Source organism: Mandrillus leucophaeus, unplaced genomic scaffold (assembly GCF_000951045.1).
Source record: "Mandrillus leucophaeus isolate KB7577 unplaced genomic scaffold, Mleu.le_1.0 Scaffold225, whole genome shotgun sequence".
Lineage (NCBI taxonomy): Eukaryota > Metazoa > Chordata > Mammalia > Primates > Cercopithecidae > Mandrillus > Mandrillus leucophaeus.
Genome location: NW_012102310.1, coordinates 192,329 through 211,758, shown reverse-complemented (window position 1 = coordinate 211,758; position 19,430 = coordinate 192,329). Strand labels below are relative to the sequence as shown.

The 19,430-nt window shown below is 38.3% G+C and overlaps 1 protein-coding gene across 2 annotated transcripts; it reads right to left on the bottom strand.

Moving 5' to 3' along the window:
• Positions 1–451: 451 nt before the first annotated feature.
• On the bottom strand, positions 452–18,883 carry GLIPR1 (GLI pathogenesis-related 1). Of its 2 annotated transcripts, XM_011981369.1 has the most exons (7): positions 18,505–18,830; positions 17,462–17,707; positions 12,330–12,400; positions 9,593–9,705; positions 3,760–3,845; positions 746–772; positions 459–642 (listed from the first exon to the last, which is right to left on the bottom strand). In XM_011981369.1, exons 1-7 carry the CDS (start codon positions 18,676–18,678, stop codon positions 559–561), a joined length of 801 nt encoding a protein of 266 aa, XP_011836759.1. In that variant the 5' UTR covers positions 18,679–18,830; the 3' UTR covers positions 459–558. The 2 variants fall into 2 exon arrangements, with proteins under 2 accessions (XP_011836758.1, XP_011836759.1); XM_011981368.1 differs by lacking the exon at positions 12,330–12,400 and having other exon boundaries at positions 452–642; positions 18,505–18,883.
• Positions 18,884–19,430: the final 547 nt, after the last annotated feature.

Here is a 19,430-nt window from a genome sequence, read left to right as displayed (position 1 = left end):
AGATCCCCTAGTTACTCCTCTGTTCTGAATCTGGGAAAGTGGTAAACCAGAAAGACATCAGGTTGCAAGAGAACAGGGAAAACCAGATATTTAGAGTCGAAGCAGCATGCAAAAAGTAATAATGGCTACTGGAGTTACTAAGAATCACCTTCAAAAGTGCTACTGTACCTTGCTCATTTTGCAGATTTAGAAGCTGAAACATGGGTTAAGTTACTTACTGAAAGTCCACCTGTGGCAACCTGCAAACAATGCTTATTTATAGCAAACAATGCTTATTTATAGAAAAGTGGGAAGTAAAGATGAGTTTATCTGATAGAGTTAGGAAGTTTCTTCTTTTGAGTAAGAGTATGGCTGCAATGTATTTTCTTTTCTGAAATGTTTTAAAAATAGAAATACACCTAATTGTTATTCACTATTATTGGTTTAAAAAACAAAAAGCCATATTTGAATAAGGTTGATTTTTGGGTTTTTTCTTTCCTGGATTGTATTAGTCCAAAAGAACTAAATTAGGGTACTTGTGTTGTACCAAAATGGTAATTATAACAGACAGTATCATAATTACTGAATTAACAATGAGAAAGAGAGAAGTGTATCTGTTACGTGGATATATGGGCCAGCCTGGATACACAACAGAGTAGTAACCTGTGAAACAAACATAGAATATCCTCTTAGACATTGTTCATCATAATGCACTGACAGAATTCACATAGCTCTTAATGAAACAATTTAAGATTGGTGTACATACGTTTGACTTGGTCTCGCTGTTGGTTAACTGTAAAGTTAGGGAGAAGAAAGAAAAAAAATTAAAAGGGTACGTACAGGTGAGGGTTTTAAAAAGCTAAATCTTTAATTGTAACCATTAACTGGCTTTGGCTTTGGCTTTATTGCAGTGACTATCCAAGTTTATTCAAAATTTTTTGAACTGACTGAATTAACTTGGTATTTTTAAGTTGACTTTCTATATAAACTTTATAAACCTTTTATAGAAAGGAAACTATACCATTACTATAAATGGAAAATCACTTTACATATAACTAGCAGGTAATAAAATTTAAAAAATAAAAAATATTAGAAATAATGTGAGAAATTTATTAAACTATATTTCTAAAAATAAGTTTCTTCCTGAGAAGAGTGACACTGTTTATGATGAGTCCGTAATAAAAAGACAGTGACCTCTCTTTCATCCAGTCTGTCACTAACTCATCATTACGATGTTTGGCTATCAAGTCATTAATTATACCCCTCCTTTCACTGAGCTTTATTCAAATTTTGACATTCAGAGCACTGGGAAGAAATAAATTCCACAACTGCCTTTAGCCTTCTGGATACTTTCTTTTATGAAATAGAAACCTTTTCCACAGCAGTTCTGCAGCAGTCGCTAATAGATGCTCGTGGTAGAACCCATCAATCATCTGGTCCTCTGGGCACTTGATCTTCATACCTGTGAGTGGGCTTTGTCTGTGGTGAATTACTGTGAAGATGCTGCCCTCACTTTTCTTGGCAATTATGTCCATGAAATCAAGAGTGTGATGTTCTAGTTATTTTTTCTTATATATATATTTTAAATGTTCAATATTCAACTATTGAAACAAATGTACATCTGTGAACTAGCTAAAATCATCTTATGTACCACTAGTATGCCCAGCACATTTTTAAAACAGTCCTGATTTGGCCTCCAAGGGTATTTATTGAATTACCAGCAGTATCTAGGAGACCACAAAGGAATTTATGCGCCAGTGCTAGCCATAATTTGTCTGAGATGGAATCTGTTAAATAAAAGCTTTTATCCTCTAACCTTTACCTTCATCAGACCTTATAAAAGGTCAAATGGTGATCCTTAAGTTTTTTAGTCACATCTTACTTATTCAGTATTAGTGCAAAGAGTAGAATACTTTCAAGTAAGCTTCAAGTTACATGAAAACAAATTACAGAAATCTAACTTTGAGAATAGGAAATTAGTGACAAGCTCAATCTGTAAGAGCACTTATCTGAAATAAATGAGTAACGAGTTTCACATCTTATAAACACAAGTTAGCATGTGTTTTCTCAAGAGTCCAAGGGTTTTCATTATTGGACTACAGCTTTAATCTTCTAAATGTTATTCCCCAAGATTAAAGATCATCTCAAGTTAGATCACCAAAGATCAAAAGCTAAAACCAGAAGTGTTTTTGTCATTGTGGTGATGGTAGTGTTACTAATTGCCTAGATTTTTAAAGGGAAACTTATTTTTTTCATTAGATTGTTTCATTGAAAAAATAGAAGCAGAAACTTGCCCAAAGTCACAGTGGTCGAACTGGAAATTGCACCGAAACTTGGCATACTGGTTCTAAAATCCAAAGTTTTAGCCCTTATGTATAATGGTTAACTTGGAAGGAAGAAATATATATATGTTTTGAAGGGCTACAGCAATGTGAAAGGAAGAATTCAGTGAATATATGTTGATACCTTGATATTAGCTGCATTGTGGCTACATGTTAACTGAGTTTTCTTCACAAGAGTGATAGGAGTGAAATAAAGAATGGACTGGGAGAAAAATGGCTCAGAAAACTTTGCAAAAGTACTATTGTGTGTAAAGATAAGTATTCAACATTAAATGGGAAGGAGGAGAACAAGCAGTTTAATAGGTAAAATTTTATAATTTTAGGCCTGGAAGGGACCTTAGAAAACATGTGAGCAATGGAACACTTTTTTCCAAACTAAATGTCATGCAGTGAAACTTGGCCCATTCTGTCCTTCCTCTATTCTAAGCACCCTACTCTAGCCTGGCTGCTCTGAGTTCAGTTTGTTACAAATATGGACACAAAAGTACCACAGGATTTGCACAGCTTAATAGAAGTTTCCCCTTCACACCGTGGTAAAAATAAAAACATACTGGGATGGAAGGGCTTGTATCTAGAACAAGAACCAGAGATAAATTCTTGGCCAATTACTAATATTTCAAAATCACAAAGTAAAATTTTGCTTGGATGTTTAGTAAAACATCCTTGAAAATTTACCTGCATGCAGGTTCTACACTTCTTCATTAAATGCTGTCTGGCTAATAAAAAGTGCCATGTTGCAGCTTTATTTTCATTTTTTGGAGATAGACCCTCACTGTGTCACCCAGGCTGGAGTGCAGTGGCACGATCTCTGCTCGCTGCAACCTCCACCTCCCGGGCTCAAGTGATTCTCCTGCCTCAGCCTCCTGAGTAGCTGGGATTACAGGGGCCCACCACCACACCCAGCTAGTTTTTGTATTTTTAGTAGAGGGGGGTTTTACCATGTTGGCCAGGCTGGGCACGGTGGCGTGGTAATCCCCACTACTTGGGAGGCTGAGGCAGGAGGATTGCCTGAACCCGTGAGATGGAGGTTGCAGTGAGCTGAGATTGCACCATTGCACTCCAGCCTGGGTGATACAGCAAGACTCCGTCTCAAAAAAAAAAAAAAAAAAAAAGAAAATTCTATTTGTTTGGATGACCTGTTATACTTATTTCTGATCTCGCTGAAATTAACAAATCTTAGGAATCTTGGTCTACAGTTTCTGACAGTTTTTTTTTTTTTTTTTTTACCAATGAGAACTAAATAAAAAGAATGTGATTTTCACATTTAAATTTATCTTAAACGTATTCCTAGAACAGTAAGCCATTGGTTTAATTGCTACTTGATGCCAGTCTCCTTGAAGATAACCGTTAGGATAAAACATGGTTTCACTGTTAATTCTGTAGAAAGTTACATGTTACTGTTACATTATTCTATTGGTAGACTGTTCCTTTTACTCACCACAGAGATTGTCCAAACACTTGTCATTATTGGGGCAGGCACCGCAGGTGGCTCCTCTCTTATATGGCCAAGTTGGGTAATTGCCTCTGTAAAGTAGAAGAAGGATGTCCATTAGGAGTTTTTCAGTGTTTTTAAAATTGGAATTTACTATGAATCTTTAAATAAATCCAGAAGAACAGTAAAGTACAAAGGTTCAGAGTTGGTCATAGAAGTGAAGACAGGAAGGCAGAAATGGAAGGCTGCTAATATTTGCAGAGTTCATTCTATGTACCTATGTCTATGAACCTGTTTTAATCTGTACCCCATTTAATTGTGACAGCTCTGGGAGGAAGTTATTGTTTGTTTTACAGACGAGACAAAAGATGTAAGATGCCTTTAATCACAATTTATACATTTCAGAGTCAGAGGAAACCTAGATTTAACTCCAGGGCTGTGCTCCCTCTCTTTACCTACCCTCTGGCCTATATGATTACTGCCATTCAAAAAACTGTCCATCTTAGAAAAGCTATGGTGACCCACATTCAATCTTCTCAGTTGGTCAACCCTCCATAATTTTCACTGGATAGGAGCCATTTAGCTGGTGCCTTCCAAAAAAAATAATAATAAATAATGGTATGGGGGAATTTCTAAAGTGCAAATTGTTTTCACGTACAAGATGTGATATGAATAATAGCTACTAATTAGTGAGCACTCACCACGTATTTGTCTTTGTTCTAAACAACCTTGAATGAAATAATCTTCACAAAAACCTATGAGGAAGTTACTGTTATCTATTTATCCCCATTATATAGCTAGAGGCTGAGTTACAGAGTGTAAATAATTGACCAAGGTCACAGACTAGAAAGGGAAATAATATCCAAGCATTTTATATCCCCATAAATATCCTCATAGTAGTAATGGTGAGAGGCTGCACATTTATCTCAATGAACCTGCCAATGCACTAAATTTTTTTGGAACTCTGCTTTTGGAAAAAGTTCTCAACTTTTTTGTGTAATCGTACCCTTTGGCAGTCTGGTGAAGCCTATGGGCTCTTTCTCAACATAGTTTGTTGTTAAATGCATAAAATACATAGGATTATAAAGGAAACCAATTAAATTGAAGTAGTTATCAAAATATTTAAAACAAGATTTGTGATAAAGTAATATGTGCTTCTCTATTAAGATCTACCAGGGGGCTATCAGTTTCAAAGTAGTGATGAACATAAACTGTATTTTGAGATCTCTGCAGCAACTGAAATATGGTATGAAAATACGATATTCACAAAGATGATACTGCTAAGTCAAATCACATTGATTGCTAATATGACGGTGGAGTGTTGTCTTCATTCATAATGAAAGGAAATGTTATTTTTAATAGAGGTTAGTGAAAATAAAAATAAAACAATTTTTTTCTAATCGAAGTTTATGACCCTCCTCTCCCCAATACTCTACAATTACCTCCAAAGTTGAGAACTCTCACCTTAGACACACAACTTTATAACGACACCTCATTTCCAACCCCAAATATATGTTCTTATTTTGCTCCAAATTTTAAGTTGCTTCAGAAATTAAATTTGCCCTGTGCTTACTCTCCACCATGGAAAAAAGGTAATATAGTAGCAATTCTGATAGCAATTTCAAAAGATGTCCAGAATAGATATTAATCATTGGAATGTCTTTCATTGTTAATAAGCACAGCATTTATTAAGTGGTTTAAGCTCTAGAATGGTTTTAATAAAATCATTTATGATCCTTAGTTGTGCATTCCAAACTGTAAAGGAAAAGGTAAAAAATCCTACTTAAAAATAAGCTAAAAACCAAGACAGTTGGTGCGGTCTATGGAAATGGTAGTATCCACCTCGGGAGAAACATGTTACTAGAAAGGCCTGGATTTGTCAAGATGGGAGTCATTAAGACTGTGGGACCTAAAGTATTCAGCACAATAAAGCAACAGGATATTTCAGTGTTTTCCCTGGCAGCCTGAGAGAGAAGAGGGTTGGGGTTCTGGGACCCAGGGGAAGACAGAAGACGGATCTTTAAAGAAAAAGATAAATATGGGTAAGGGTCCCTAAGGCAGTGATGGCCTAATAAGCACACTGGTACTGTCTTCACTATCTTGTGGTCAAAGTTATGTCCTCTTCTGTGCTATAATCCTCTCCTCCACTAATCCACTCTGAGTAAAGAACCGTTATACACCATACCCTTGTTCATGGTGCCCACGGGAAATGAAGAGGAGAGTGTTACAGGCAGCCGGAAGATGAAGCATCCCAGCCCCCATTCTGACGTATCCTCGGAAATACTGAGGAGGATACTGGACTTCCTAAGATTATGTGGAATTGGGGCCTACAACTTTTTCTTTGTATATAGGAAAATAATACCTCAGAGGGCGAAGGGAAATGAGGACATTCCTAACTGGTCTCTGTTTTACCTTTTATGCTCCTCTAATCTATTTTCCATCCAGACTGATCTCCAAATTTAAAAGTCTCATCCCTCCCCTGCTTAATATACTTGAATGGCTTCTTATGTAAACTTTGCCGTGATCTAAAAGTTGCCGCTAGATTTGCACTGCCTTCCTCCCCCACGTTTCATCTGTTTAGCAGACCGAGGGCACCGGTTTCTGTGATTTAAGCTTGCCAAACTTTTCTTCACGGGAGTTTTGCTGTTCTTTTCTCCACTAGACAGCTGTTCCAGAAGTTCTTATGTCTGATTCCTTCTCATTCTTCATGCCTAAGCTTAAATATATCACAGGAAGCCCTTCCCTGATTATTTTAAATAGGGGCCTTGCCTATTGAAAGTTTCTATTACGGTATTATTTATAATTGCCCCTAATTGCCCGTAAAATGATGCAGTTATTTTATTTGTATTTTTATTATCTGTTTGCCCCATAAATATTACTCTCGTAAAGGCAGAGACTGCCTTATTCTCCTTTGGAGCTCAGTAAACAAATATTTGTTGAATAAATGAATATTTGAAGTTAGTCTTTATGGAAGCATTATAACTTTGGTTATAAGTTTTACAATTTAATATTGTTTATAACTTTGAAGATAAGTGAGTGTAAACCAAGAACCAAGAAAATTTACATTTGTACTTTGACATAATAAAAATCATGAATACTTATAAAACATTCACCATTGCCAAGCATTATATATACCTGATATTTTACAAAGCCTTCTCTTGTCACTTTCACAGCTACTCTTAAGTGGCAGGTGCTGTTATTCTGATCTACTGGAGATTAAAATGAGATTCAGAGTTAATTTGTTCAGGGTCACACAGTAAATTAACTGTATCTTAACCATTAAAAATGTCATATGAGGCCAGGTGTGGTGGCTCATGCATATAATCCCACCACTCTGGGAGGCTGAGGCAGGTGAATCACTTGAGCCCAGGAGTTGGAGACCAGCCTGGGCAATATGGCAAAACTCTGTCTCTACAAAAAATTAGCTGGGCATGGTGGCATGTACCTGTAGTCTCAGGTACTAGCAAGGCTGAGTTGGGAGGCTTGCTTGAGCCTGGGAGGTTAAGGCTGCAGTGAACCATTAGCGAGCCACTGTACTACAGCCTGGGTGACAGAGCGAGAGACCCTGGTCTCAAAAAAAAAAAAAAAAAGTCATATGAAAAGTTACCACTAATTGAATTTGTCTAACTGGCATTGTCTAGTTTTTTCTGGGTTTTCTTTATTTTCCAACTCTGAGATGCTCGGTCAAAGCTGTCATCTTCTGAATGACGCTTGGTTTGTCTCCTCCTTCATACCTACAGCACTCAGTCAGAATATTGAGTATGTCTTCTGCACATTACTTCAGGGAAATGGCTTTCTTTCAGCCAATCTCCAGGAATCAAAAAAATTCAAAGGCAACAAATTAAAGATCATTTTATATATATTGCAAATGGTTAAAAAAACTTAAAAATATAAACAACTTTTATAAATAAGAAAAACTAGTAGAAAAATGGTCAGCCCACATGGTTCACAGTAAAAGGAATATAAATAGACAATTATGTGAAGAAATTTATAATTACTAGTAATCACAGAGATGCAAAAGAAAACAAATGAAATGCCATTTCCATCAAATTAGAAAATACTAAAAAATTATAATACCTAGTACTGATGATGGAATACGAATTGATAGAATGGTGGAATGTAATTTGGCAACACGTACTTAAAAATAAAACAAAAATGGTCACAGTCTTTACATGCTAGTATCTTAAGGAATTATAGAGAAATAGAAGTGACTGAAGATAAATGTACAAGGTTGTTCATATATTAAAAGAAAATATAGTGAACAATCTAAATTCTTCAAACAGGATAAACTGTTTTGGTACCATCAAGAGCATGGACTCTGGAGCCAGACAGCCAGATCAATGTCCATCAGTGATAGTCACTAACTGTAGGACTTTGGGTAGGTTGCTCATCACGTGTGTGCCTTGCCGTTCTCATTTGCCAAATGGGTAATAATAGGACCCATCTCATAAACTTTTAGTGAAGATGAATATATGTGAAGCACTTTAACAGTGCTGAGAGCATTGTAAGCATTATATAAACAATCTATCATTTTTATGATTAAAATCACTTAAAATTTTGATAAGGGGAAAATTTTCACAGCATAATTTTAAGTGAAAAATAGAAAATGTATATTTTCAGTATGATCAGTTTTCTAAATATGTGTATGACGCAAGCACACATATGTAAGTTTAAAGAAAGCAGGAGGAAGGTGTTTTCCCTGTTTCCCAAAGTGGGAACTAAGTATCTGTTTTAAAAACAACTGTCAAGGATTGTAAACTAGTTCAACCATTCTGGAAAACAGTATGGCGATTCCTCAAGGATCTAGAACTAGAAGTACCATATGACCCAGCCATCCCATTACTGGGGATATACCCAAAGGATTATAAATCATGCTGCTATAAAGACACATGCACACGTATGTTTATTGCGGCACTATTCACAATAGCAAAGACTTGGAATCAACCCAAATGTCCATCAGTGACAGACTGGATTAAGAAAATGTGGCACATATACACCATGGAATACTATGCAGTCATAAAAAAGGATGAGTTTGTGTCCTTTGTAGGGACATGGATGCAGCTGGAAACCGTCATTCTCAGCAAATTATCGCAAGAACAGAAAACCAAATACTGCATGTTCTCACTCATAGGTGGGAACTGAACAATGAGATCACTTGGACTCGGGAAGGGGAACATCACACACCGGGGCCTATTATGGGGAGAGGGGAGTGGGAAGGGATTGCACTGGGAGTTATACCTGATGTAAATGACGAGTTGATGGGTGCAGCACACCAACATGGCACAAGTATACATATGTAACAAACCTGCACGTTATGCACATGTACCCTAGAACTTAAAGTATAATAATAAAATAATAAAAAATAAAAAAAGTTAAAAATAAAAACAACTGTCAAAAGTAAACGAAATAGGTTGAGGAATTTAGTTGTTTTGAAAATTGTATAAAATTGCCAAGTTTTTAATAAACCAATAAATATAACATTAGTTCTTCCACTTTGTGGTATTTTATTACCATATGCAATTTATGTCCCTGACAAACATTTTAGTCTTACCACTCTTAAAAATATGTGCATATGTATTTAGATAGTATATATAAAGGATGTACACACACACACACACACACACACACACTCTCTCTCTCTCTCTCTCTCTCCAGGAAAAATGTACCAGAATGTTAATGAAGTATATCTCTGGGCAGCGGAATTAAGGGTTATGTTAATTTTTTCTTTATACTTTATTATCCAGATTTTCTATAATGAAGAGGAATACTGCTAAAATAATTTTTTTCTTGTTTTTTTGGGGGGGGCGTCTACTATAAACCGATTGATTCAGGCACTTACCCTGGTCCGTAGTTGCATATAAAATGTGCTCCATTGGAAAGAGCATCAAAGCCAGAAACTTTAGAGCAAAATTGAACTGCGCAGCCAACTTTGTAACTATCCGCCCAAACAACCTGAAAGGAAATAGGGATTTTTAACAGAGAGAAACCATAAGATAAACACTGGGTATGACTAGGTCTTCATAAACGTGGTGATGGTGAGGTATATCCACTCTAGTTAGAGTGCTTAAAACCCAGGAAGGTTTAGATGCTCAGAAATCAGCTGGATAGACCTGTAGTTACTATTATTCGGGGGAGGGAGTGTATGAAATAAACGATAAGATAATTTTTGACTGTACAATGAAGAAATAAAACAGCGTAATGCAATAGAGAGTGACTGCTGGTGAGGTGGTGCTGATTTAACTTGGTTGTTCAGGGAAGACATCCCCGAAGAGGATGTATTTGAACTGAGACTTGGATGATGAGGATGCAGCACTCAGGACACACATTCGGGAAACTTAAACAATGGAGGAGGAGCATTCCAAGCAGATGGAACACCAGGGAGAAAGGCCCTGAGATGGAATTTGCTTGGCATTATAGAATGGCACGAAGAAAACAAGTGAAGCCAAGATCTGATGAGTTGGGGAGAGTTGTAAGCAGTGAGGTCAAAGGCAGAGAAACCGATCGCGGAGATTCCTGTGAGTGCTATGTTCTTTTTCGTGTTTTAGATCACTTTGGTGGTTACGAAGTGAACAGACTGAGAAGAGCAAGGGAAACAGGAAGGAGGTAATTTTGGAAGCTGTTTCAATGGTACAAGAATGAAAAGATAGTGACTCACACATGGGTGATGCCAGTGGAGTTCCCGAGAATGAATCAGGTTCATGGCTCAGCTTAGAGGTAAAGCTAAAAGGATTTGCTTTTGTTTTGAGTGTAGGGTAAAAGGAGAAGAGAGAAAGTTTTGGTTTGAGGCCTGAGAAACATTTACTGAGATGGAGAAAACTAGGGAAGGAGGAGGGTAGGTGGGAGCATGAGCAGGGGTTTTGTTCAGAACTTGCTGATTTTGAGATGCCTAATAGACATCAAGTGAAGATTGACTTGGTGGCTGCAGTCCAGAGGACAGGGTAAGGCTAGAGATGTAAATCTGGAAAACATGGGGCAAGATTAGATCACACAGGCAAATATAATAGATCAAGTAAATGAGAGTCTGGGATAATGAAAGCAAACACAAAACCAGCCTGCAAAACAGACTGAAAAGGAGTGGTCAGTGATGTAGGAGGGAAACCAAGAACAGAGAGACCTGTGCTGTTACCTGGGATCCAGTACTCAAAAGAGCTCCATGCTTGGTTTAGGTCAGTGCTGTCACATATTTTAGCACCTTTAGTGGTGCTTTCCCCTTGCTTTCTGAACAAAAGATTCCACATTTTCATTTTGCAATGGGCTCCACAAATCAAATTATAAAGCCCATCTTGACCAAGAGTGTTTGGTGTCACAAAAGCCTAAAGAAGAAAGTATTTAAAGGTGGATACAGCCAGCAATTAAATGCACTCCTTTTTACAGCAGTACCAAATTATATTTTAAACTATTTTATACTCAAGTTTTTGAGCAATTTTTTCGTAAGACCTGTGCTAAATACAGCAGACACAAAAATGAATGAGCTAGAACCAGTGGGTACATTCACAAAACTTAGGAAAAAAGCAGTCATGAAATTCATCAGGGGAGGGTTTGACCACTGTGAATAGGAAGTGAAAGATGCTAAGGGCATATATGGCACGGTGCCTGTCTCTGAAGAAATGAGGTGGAGCTAGAGCTGGGATGAGCTGGTCTGGAGTCCTCCAGCAGAGGGCAGCATCCTGTGTGAACCTAGGGTGGGGCTGACCCATTGACAAAACTGAAAGCAAAGCCAGCGTGGCTACAGAAAACGAAGACTTTACTTTAAAAATAAATGAAATTCGCTCCCTGTGTCAGGTGTTGGAATTAGAGGAACTCCATCTTGGTGGTGGTGGTGGTGTTTTTTTGTTTTTTGTTTTTTGTTTTGAGACAGAGTTTTGCCCTTGTTGCCCACGCTGGAGTGCGATGGTGCGATCTCGGCTCACCACAACCTCCGCCTCCCAGGTCCAAGCGATTCTCCTGCCTCAGGCTCCCAAGTAGCTGGGATTACAGGCATGTGCCACCATGCCTGGCTAATTTTGCTTTTTTAGCAGAGATGGGGTTTCACCATGTTGGTCAGGCTGGTCTCAAACTCCTGACCTCAGGTGATCTGCCCGTCTCGGCCTCCCAAAATGCTGGGATTACAGGCATGAGCCACCACGCCCGGCCCTAACAACTCTGTCTTGAATAGGGGCTGGGTAAAATGAGGCTGAGACCTACAGGGCTGCGTTCCCAGATGATTAGGCATTCTAAGTCACAGGGGAGATAGGAAGTCAGCACAAGATACAGATCAAAGACCTTGCTGATAAAACAGGTTGCAGTAAGGAAGCCAGCTAAAACCTACGGAAACCAAGAGGGCGATGAGAGACCTCTGGTGTCCTCGCTGCTACACTCCCACCATGACAGTTTACAAATGCCGTGGCAACATCGGGAAGTTACCCTGTGGTCTAAAAAGGGAGGGCATGAATAATCTGCCCCTTGTTTAGCATAGGATCAAGAAATAACCATAAAAATGGGCAACCAGCAGCCCTCAGGGCTGCTCTGTCTATAGAGTAGCCATTCTTTTATTCCTTTACTTTTTTAATAAACTTGCCTTCACTTTACGGACTCACTCTGAATTTTCTTGCCTGAGATTCAAGAACCCTCTCTTGCGGTTTGAATCCCGACCCCTTTCCCCTAAGGCCTGGAGGGAGAGTAGGAAGTAGGGCAAGAGGGGAGCTGAGGTTGGAGTCTCAACTTCTCCAAGATTTAAAGGTGTGGCAGAGGTAGGGACATGACTAGGGAGATAGTGGGCAGAGTGTGGGCTGCCTTCTCCTTGGTTTGGCAACTGGAGAGGGTACCCTCCTTTGGCAAGGGAAAGTGTACTTCCCTACTCCATGATCTAAAAGGGGTGTTCCCTAGAAACATTTCTTTATCCCCAGGAACCCCCTGCAGGAAACTCCAGCCTGAACAGGCAATGAATCAGCTTAAGGCCTCTGTCTCACTGAGAAAGCCCAGCTTTATGAGGACTGTTAATCCTCAGGTTTGATCCTTAAACTTCTACTTTCTAATCAGTTTTGTTTTATTTTTCAAATTTCTTAATTTTATTCATATATCTCAAAGTGATTTTACCTAGGGTGCTTTGTTTAAAATGATCTTGGGCCCCTCTGAGACCTACTGAATGCCAGTCACTGGAGTTGCTTTTGGAGTCTGCATTTTAACAAGTTCCTGAGGTGATTCCTATGCGTGCTGTGTTCAGTGTTGTCTTTATTCCTTTACTATCACCTTGGCTTATTTTATATTTTTATCCTTTGGTCTTTGAGCACTTTTTTTAGTAGCATTGTTATATCAAAAGTATTCTTAATCTTTGGATCCCTTCCCCATTTAAATACTTTTTCCTCATAAGTGTGCGAATGTTAGTTACCACTCATTTTGTGTGTTTTAGTTGGCCTCTTTTTTTAAAGTGAGGTTTATTAGGGTATAATAAACATACAATAACATTTATGATTTTTAGGTGTACATTTCTATGAATTTTGACAAAAGAATACAGTTGTGTAGCCACTACCACATGCAAGACATAGAATATTTTTATTGCCCCAGAAAGTTCCCTTGAGCCCCGTTTGTGGTCAACCCCCACTCCCAGACCCCAGCAATCATTAATCTGTTTCTGTAGTTTTGCCTTTTCCAGAATGTTATACGAATGGAATCAGTCTAAATACAGCTTTTTGAATCTGGCTTCTTTCACTTAATATAAGCATTTGCTGTATTCATTTGTAGTCACTGCTTTTTATTGCTGAGTAATATTTATTACATGGATGTAGCACAGTCTATCTATCTATCTATCTTTCCAAGTTGGTCTCTTTTTAAAAGCTTCATGGGCACTCTGGTTTTTGGTTAAACTTGTGGGCTTTGGAGCCACAAGGCTTGAGTTCATATTCAAGCTTTGCCACTTACAGTGTGACCTTGGTCTTAGATTCCTTATCTATTAAATGAGGATAATAACAATACCAACTCCATAGGCCTATTTTGAAGTTTTTAATGAGCTTCTGGAACATAGCAAGCACTCAGCAAATGTTTTTGTGTCATTCCCTTACCACTAAGTTTCTTATGCTTAAAAATTCTTAACACTTTAATTTTTTTTTTTAATCAGGCAGGTTTCTGTTGTATGTTTTCTTACTATAGTAAGCAAAAAAAAAAAAAAAAAAAAAACCAAAAAAAAAAAAACCGTAATTATAAGAGCTACTCATTTTTGAGAACTTAGGTGTACCATTAAGCATTTTACATGTGACATCATGTTTAATCCTTATAACAACTCAATAAATAAAAGTGTTATTGCTCTTACTTTTGTAGGTAAAAGATTGGAACCTAATTCTGCCTGGCCATGAAATAATGTGAGGACAGTCTATGCCCTCAGCAAGATGCTTTTAGAGTGGTTTCTCTTTTAGCAAGCTCTTCAGAACCAGGAACCACTCTTTAAACCTTTCTTACAAAAATACTACACCTGGGGAACCCGGAGGGGAGGAAGATGTCTCCCTTATAGGCCCACAATCCCTTTCCAGCATCTTTCCCTTTCAGTTCTTGATATGAGCTCTTCTGGTTCATTATCAGGAGTATGGCAACACTGTAACATATATGAAACCTACTACAGAAATTATGAAACATGTCACATTTCCATGGTTCTATGAGAATATAAAAATAGATATCAAGAGGGTAGGAGGAGGCAAGAAGAGAAAAACTAAAATAAGATCAGTAGTGCCATCTAGTGGGAAATCCTGGCACTATCAAACCCAAGCAATCTGCTACCCTGCCCAGATACTTAAACTATTTCTAAACTTTTTAAAGTTGAACTGTCAGCAACAGAATGTCGAATTTGAATCATCTTCCATTTTATACACCAACATTTTTCCTCAATGTCAGTCTATCTCCAGTGAAGATAAAGCTGAAGTGTTGAATGAACACATCAAGAAATATCATACATTTTGTGAGGAGATAATGGGTCTGAATCTATGTTCTTTATTCTGTACAACCTCCCATCATCAGCCAAAATCTGCAAATAGCTTGATTTTTGAAGAGAAGATGAGGATAAGTAGGAGGTTGTAATATCCACGTAAAGTAACTGTCCAGCATGAATTTAACACAGCAATTGAGTAGTTTTGAGTCCCCCAGGAAGAATTCTTGCCATGATGAAAAGAGATAGTCTTTCACCTAACTATCGGATCCTTCTTCCATTATAATTGCTGGAAAACCAGTTCATGTAAGGGATCTACCCTTTGTTCAATGCCTACTAAATACTAGTATTTTATTAGATAACTTGCACATATTTTATTATTTAAGCCTTCCAACTTATCTAATATCTGAACCTCAACTCTTCCTCTTACTAGCTAAATGACATCAGGGGAACAACTTATTAACCTCTCTAAGTCTGTTTATTCACCTGTGGGTAATACCATTAACATCTCCTTAATAGATTTGTGGTAATAATTAAATGAGGTCTTCAATGTAGAGAGCTAAACACTATGCCCATTTAAAAAGCGGTTGCTGCTGCTCTATCTTCCCAGTCCAGGGGGTTCTTGGACATTCTCCCCATGATAAGTGTCCCTCTTCTGAAGTGGGGGTAGAATGTAGTGGTCTCTTAAAGAGGATCACTTATGTTAGGATCACTGAGCTTGGGTTTTAATATCTGTAAGTATGGGACTGGGTTTTAGAAAATGAATCTTCTCATGACCAAAATATTAGCCCTCCTTTTTTCCCTTAGATGTAAGGGGAAATTTCACAAGTAAGTTCAGTTAATTTTGGGAGGGTCATCTGTGAAATCTCGGGCATTTATGACATAAACTCAAGTTTTCTCTTCTTTCGATTTCCTGGAATGGTGAACACGGAGTGTCTTAACTTGTGTATTGAGCGTGGTTTAGGAGTCTGTTGTCAATTTTACAGTCTTTTGACCTCTATGTATTTGGCATGCTGAGCTTCTTGCCGTTGATCTAAAGTACCAGGCCCATTCATACACATATGTATACTTTCCACACCTTGCTGAGAATTCTCTTCCCTTTCCTTTTCATCTGAAAAACTCCCACTCAGTTTTCAAGTACCAATTCACATGTCTCCTGCTGTGTGAAGCTTTACACTTCCTTTTGGCTGGATAAGTTGCTGTCCTCCTTGCTCACATGGCACTTTGTCAGCTTCTCTAGATTGTACTAGCCAAACACTGTCATAATCCATTTACACATCAGTCTCTCCCAAAAGGTCAATTCCTGAGGGTCAGGGACCATTTCCAGCTGTATTTGTCCTCCTTCCCTGGCTCATTCCCTATTTCTCCTGACTTCCACGTCTCCAAGATTGTACCCCAATAAAATGTTAGCTCATAAACTATTGTCTCAGGGTCTGTTTTCCAAGAATCTGGACTAAGACATATCACTAGTGCCTGTTATAGGATAGAAGCTTAAACACTGACTAATAAATAAATGAAAGTAGGCACCCTCAAACTGACAATTATTTCTGAGTATTTAAATACTGCAATGCATAACAGTACCAAGTACCACTTGTAGGCAATCTAGATTTAGCTTTCTTCTCCCTTAGGTCTTGTAATCCAAGGAAACTTATTTCCTGGTTAAATTTGTTTGTAAACGTAAACCAAAATTGGTTTATGAGAGAAATTTAGGAGAAATTCATTTTACTCTTATAATACTAAATTTTTGTAACTGCACCAAACTTGGTTCATCTGTAACAGCACGAATGAGATCACAGGCTTTGTAGGGCTGAGCTGGAGCGAGAGAGTTTTTCTAACAGCATGTTGCTCCTTAAAACCACCTAATATTTCAATGTAACTTCCTTGATAGAAACGTTTTTGCCTTCATACCTCATTTCAACTGATTTTTTGTGCCCCAAAACAGTCAATTATAGGTTAAGTACCGTAAGTTATTGGTTTGACAAGGATGGCCAGGAAGTGACACTAAATAAACAAAATGTGGCCAGGAGAGGAAGGCCGTGTCTGAAGACGATTACGACAGATGCTCCCTAGGGAGTTGTTTCCATCACGCTGCAAATGTGAAGTAGGGTTAGGGAGCCAGAATCAGCTCGAGTAAAAATAAAAAAACAAAAAACAAAACACAAAAAACCTCAATGGGTGGCTCTGAATGTGGCTATTGGGACTAATAATGTGGATTCTGGGGGCAGAATTCCCTCAGAATGGTTCATATAAGTTTACACGTTGGCCTCTCTGTTGGCCTGGGACTGACTTTTTCTCCCTCCTTGTGTAGCACCGTGTGTGGTGCATAGTGCATGGCACACAGTAGGTTTTCAGTCGATGTTTGAGAGAATGAGAGGTTGTGGAAGCATCAGTTCTTACTGATGTTTCTGTCTGAGAGGCTTGTTTCTTCCAATTTTATAGTCCCAAAACAACTGCCTCAAATTTCACTTAAAACTTATGCCAGCTGGAACCTGAATATCCTTTCACTCATAAGGTTCTTTGACTTCTCACAAATGGAATAAAGTCCTATGGGAGAATCGCTGTTACAGGAATTGTTCAAAGTCCATCCAGGTGGGTGGGCCCACAACCTATTATGTGTTTAGTTCCCACAACTAAACTTTTCAAGCACTATTTTCTCTGTTATTGGAGTCTGTTCTATTTATTATTTTTAAAGTAAGTCTGTAACTCCCTTGTATTTACAGGTAGACTAGCATACTATATATTTTCTTAACCTCATAGTACAGTTTTCTCCTCACACTTGAAAAGACAGTTTCAAGAAAATATAGGGCAGATACTTACCTGAGTGTAGTGGCCACAGACTTTTTTGCATATCCGATTCTTGAAGTCGTAGTCCTGGATTTCGTCATACCAGTTTGTGATGGCGGAAGACACAGAAAAGATTGACACAGACCCAGTCCAGATGTTTTCTCCCAGTGAAGTGAAGTTTGGATGCAGCTTGTAGGGTGGCTTCAGCCGTGTATTATGTGAAAACTGGCAATTTCTGGCCCATGCTTTTGCAATTTGGGCTAGTGCTGGGTCCCAAGTCTGCAAAAATAAACATTAAACAATAGGGGGGTCAAATTTTAAATAATAGGGGGCTCATCTACAATGTAACCGGGGTGAGTACAGTGGGAATTTTAATGGAAAACAAGGTGAGATAAGGAGAGAAAATACCACTGCATTTGAGTCCTCTATAATTATGGTCTTCAAGCACTGAGTAGGGTTGGTAGGAAACGTGATGATTTAGTTTCATGGAATTTAGAATCTAGGTGAGGAAAACTGACATTTCACTGAAGGCTAATTATAGGCAAAATAGTGTGTGCCGTGTTTCACAACATTATTCCATAACCACAATAGCCCATATCCTAAGAAGTTCAGAAAGGTTAAAAACCAGCTTAAAGCCACAGATCTGAAATTCAATCCCAAGCCTTACTGAACCAAAATCCCATCCTTTCCCCAGATGCCATTCTGCCTTCCTGAGCAACTCAGTACTTTGTCAGCAACAAAAAAAGTAAATTTAGAGGCAAAAAAACAAAAACAAAGAAAATCACAAAAATTAACATGGAAGAAAATAACAAAAAGAGAAGTAAAATCCACTGAAAATCAGAAAACAGGAAATGTTCAAAAAGAGAAGTAAAATGGGCTGTGGCACTTGCTTACGACAACGGTTGAGCAGACAGAGCTAAACTGGATGTGTTTCGATCACAGATTGTGAATTTACTGCATACATTAATCACACTGAAAAAAAATCATTCAGGATTACGAAGGCATTAACACCAAAGTCAATACACATTAGCTGTTTCTGACTGAACTGACGCCACAATTAATGATATTTTCCTTACCATGTATAGCATATCACTGGCTGTTGGTTTCACCTCTGATCGGAACTTGTTATGGATTCGAACGCAGTCTTTGATGAAATCTTCATTTTCAATATCTGGCAAAATATTTGCTGTGTGTGAATAACTGGAGACAAAAGAAACCACGCAGGCTATTGTAGCAAGTGTGACACGCATGCTTTGTCTGGCATGGAGCCTTGGGAGGCTGCAGTGCAGTGCCGCAGCAGTTTCTGAGAGAGTGATTGCCTCCCTGAGTGCTCAGCCCGCAGCTTTGCAAAGCTAGCCGACTTCAGCTTTGAGAAAACAGAACAGAGCATGAGTTCATCACTAGTTTTAAGAAACGGGTTTCTCCATATATGGTGTGCAGCTCACTTTGTGTTCTTAACCCTACCCTGTCTTTTCAGTGGTTTTCAGTGACACAGCACCTATTACGACATAGATTTTTATGAGGCTGTGTCAGACTTCCTTTTGAATTGGAGGATATTTCCAAAGAAAATTCTGAAGTCTCCAGGAATAATAGTCTCCAATTTTTCAGGGAGGTTGTGGTGATAAAATGAAAACATATCTCTTACTTCTATAAATGCCTTGCAAAATGCTTTCAGAAATCTTTTTCTTTTTAGAGTCATATCAACACATAGTGGTTGGAATATCTGGTTAATATCATAAACGTGACCTAGAATTCATTCACGATGGTAGAAACACGTAAGCGTGTGTGTGTGTGTGTGTGTGTGTGTGTGTGTATGTGCGTGAGAGAGAGAGAGGGAGGCAGGGAGGGATTGAGAGAGATAATACTAGAAAGAATACAGGACTCAAGTTGAGAATTTAGTTTCTGTTTCTAACTAGCTGTAAGACCTTGGACAGGATACTAAACTCTCAAAACCTCAGTCACCTACTGAATGAGGCTATGGGACCTTTTCTGCTTCCTTAAT

What these genes read in the sequence shown, in the direction of transcription:
- GLIPR1 (XM_011981368.1), bottom strand. Translation starts at nt 18,678, where the DNA reads ATGCGTGTCACACTTGCTACAATAGCCTGCGTGGTTTCTTTTGTCTCC. An exon ending in TCTGTGGCCACTACACTCAG is followed by an intron (nt 9,706 to 17,461) that starts GTAAGTATCTGC and finishes ATTTCCTTTCAG; the next exon opens with GTTGTTTGGGCGGATAGTTA. An exon ending in ACAGCGAGACCAAGTCAAAC is followed by an intron (nt 643 to 745) that starts GTATGTACACCA and finishes TTTGTTTCACAG; the next exon opens with GTTACTACTCTGTTGTGTAT.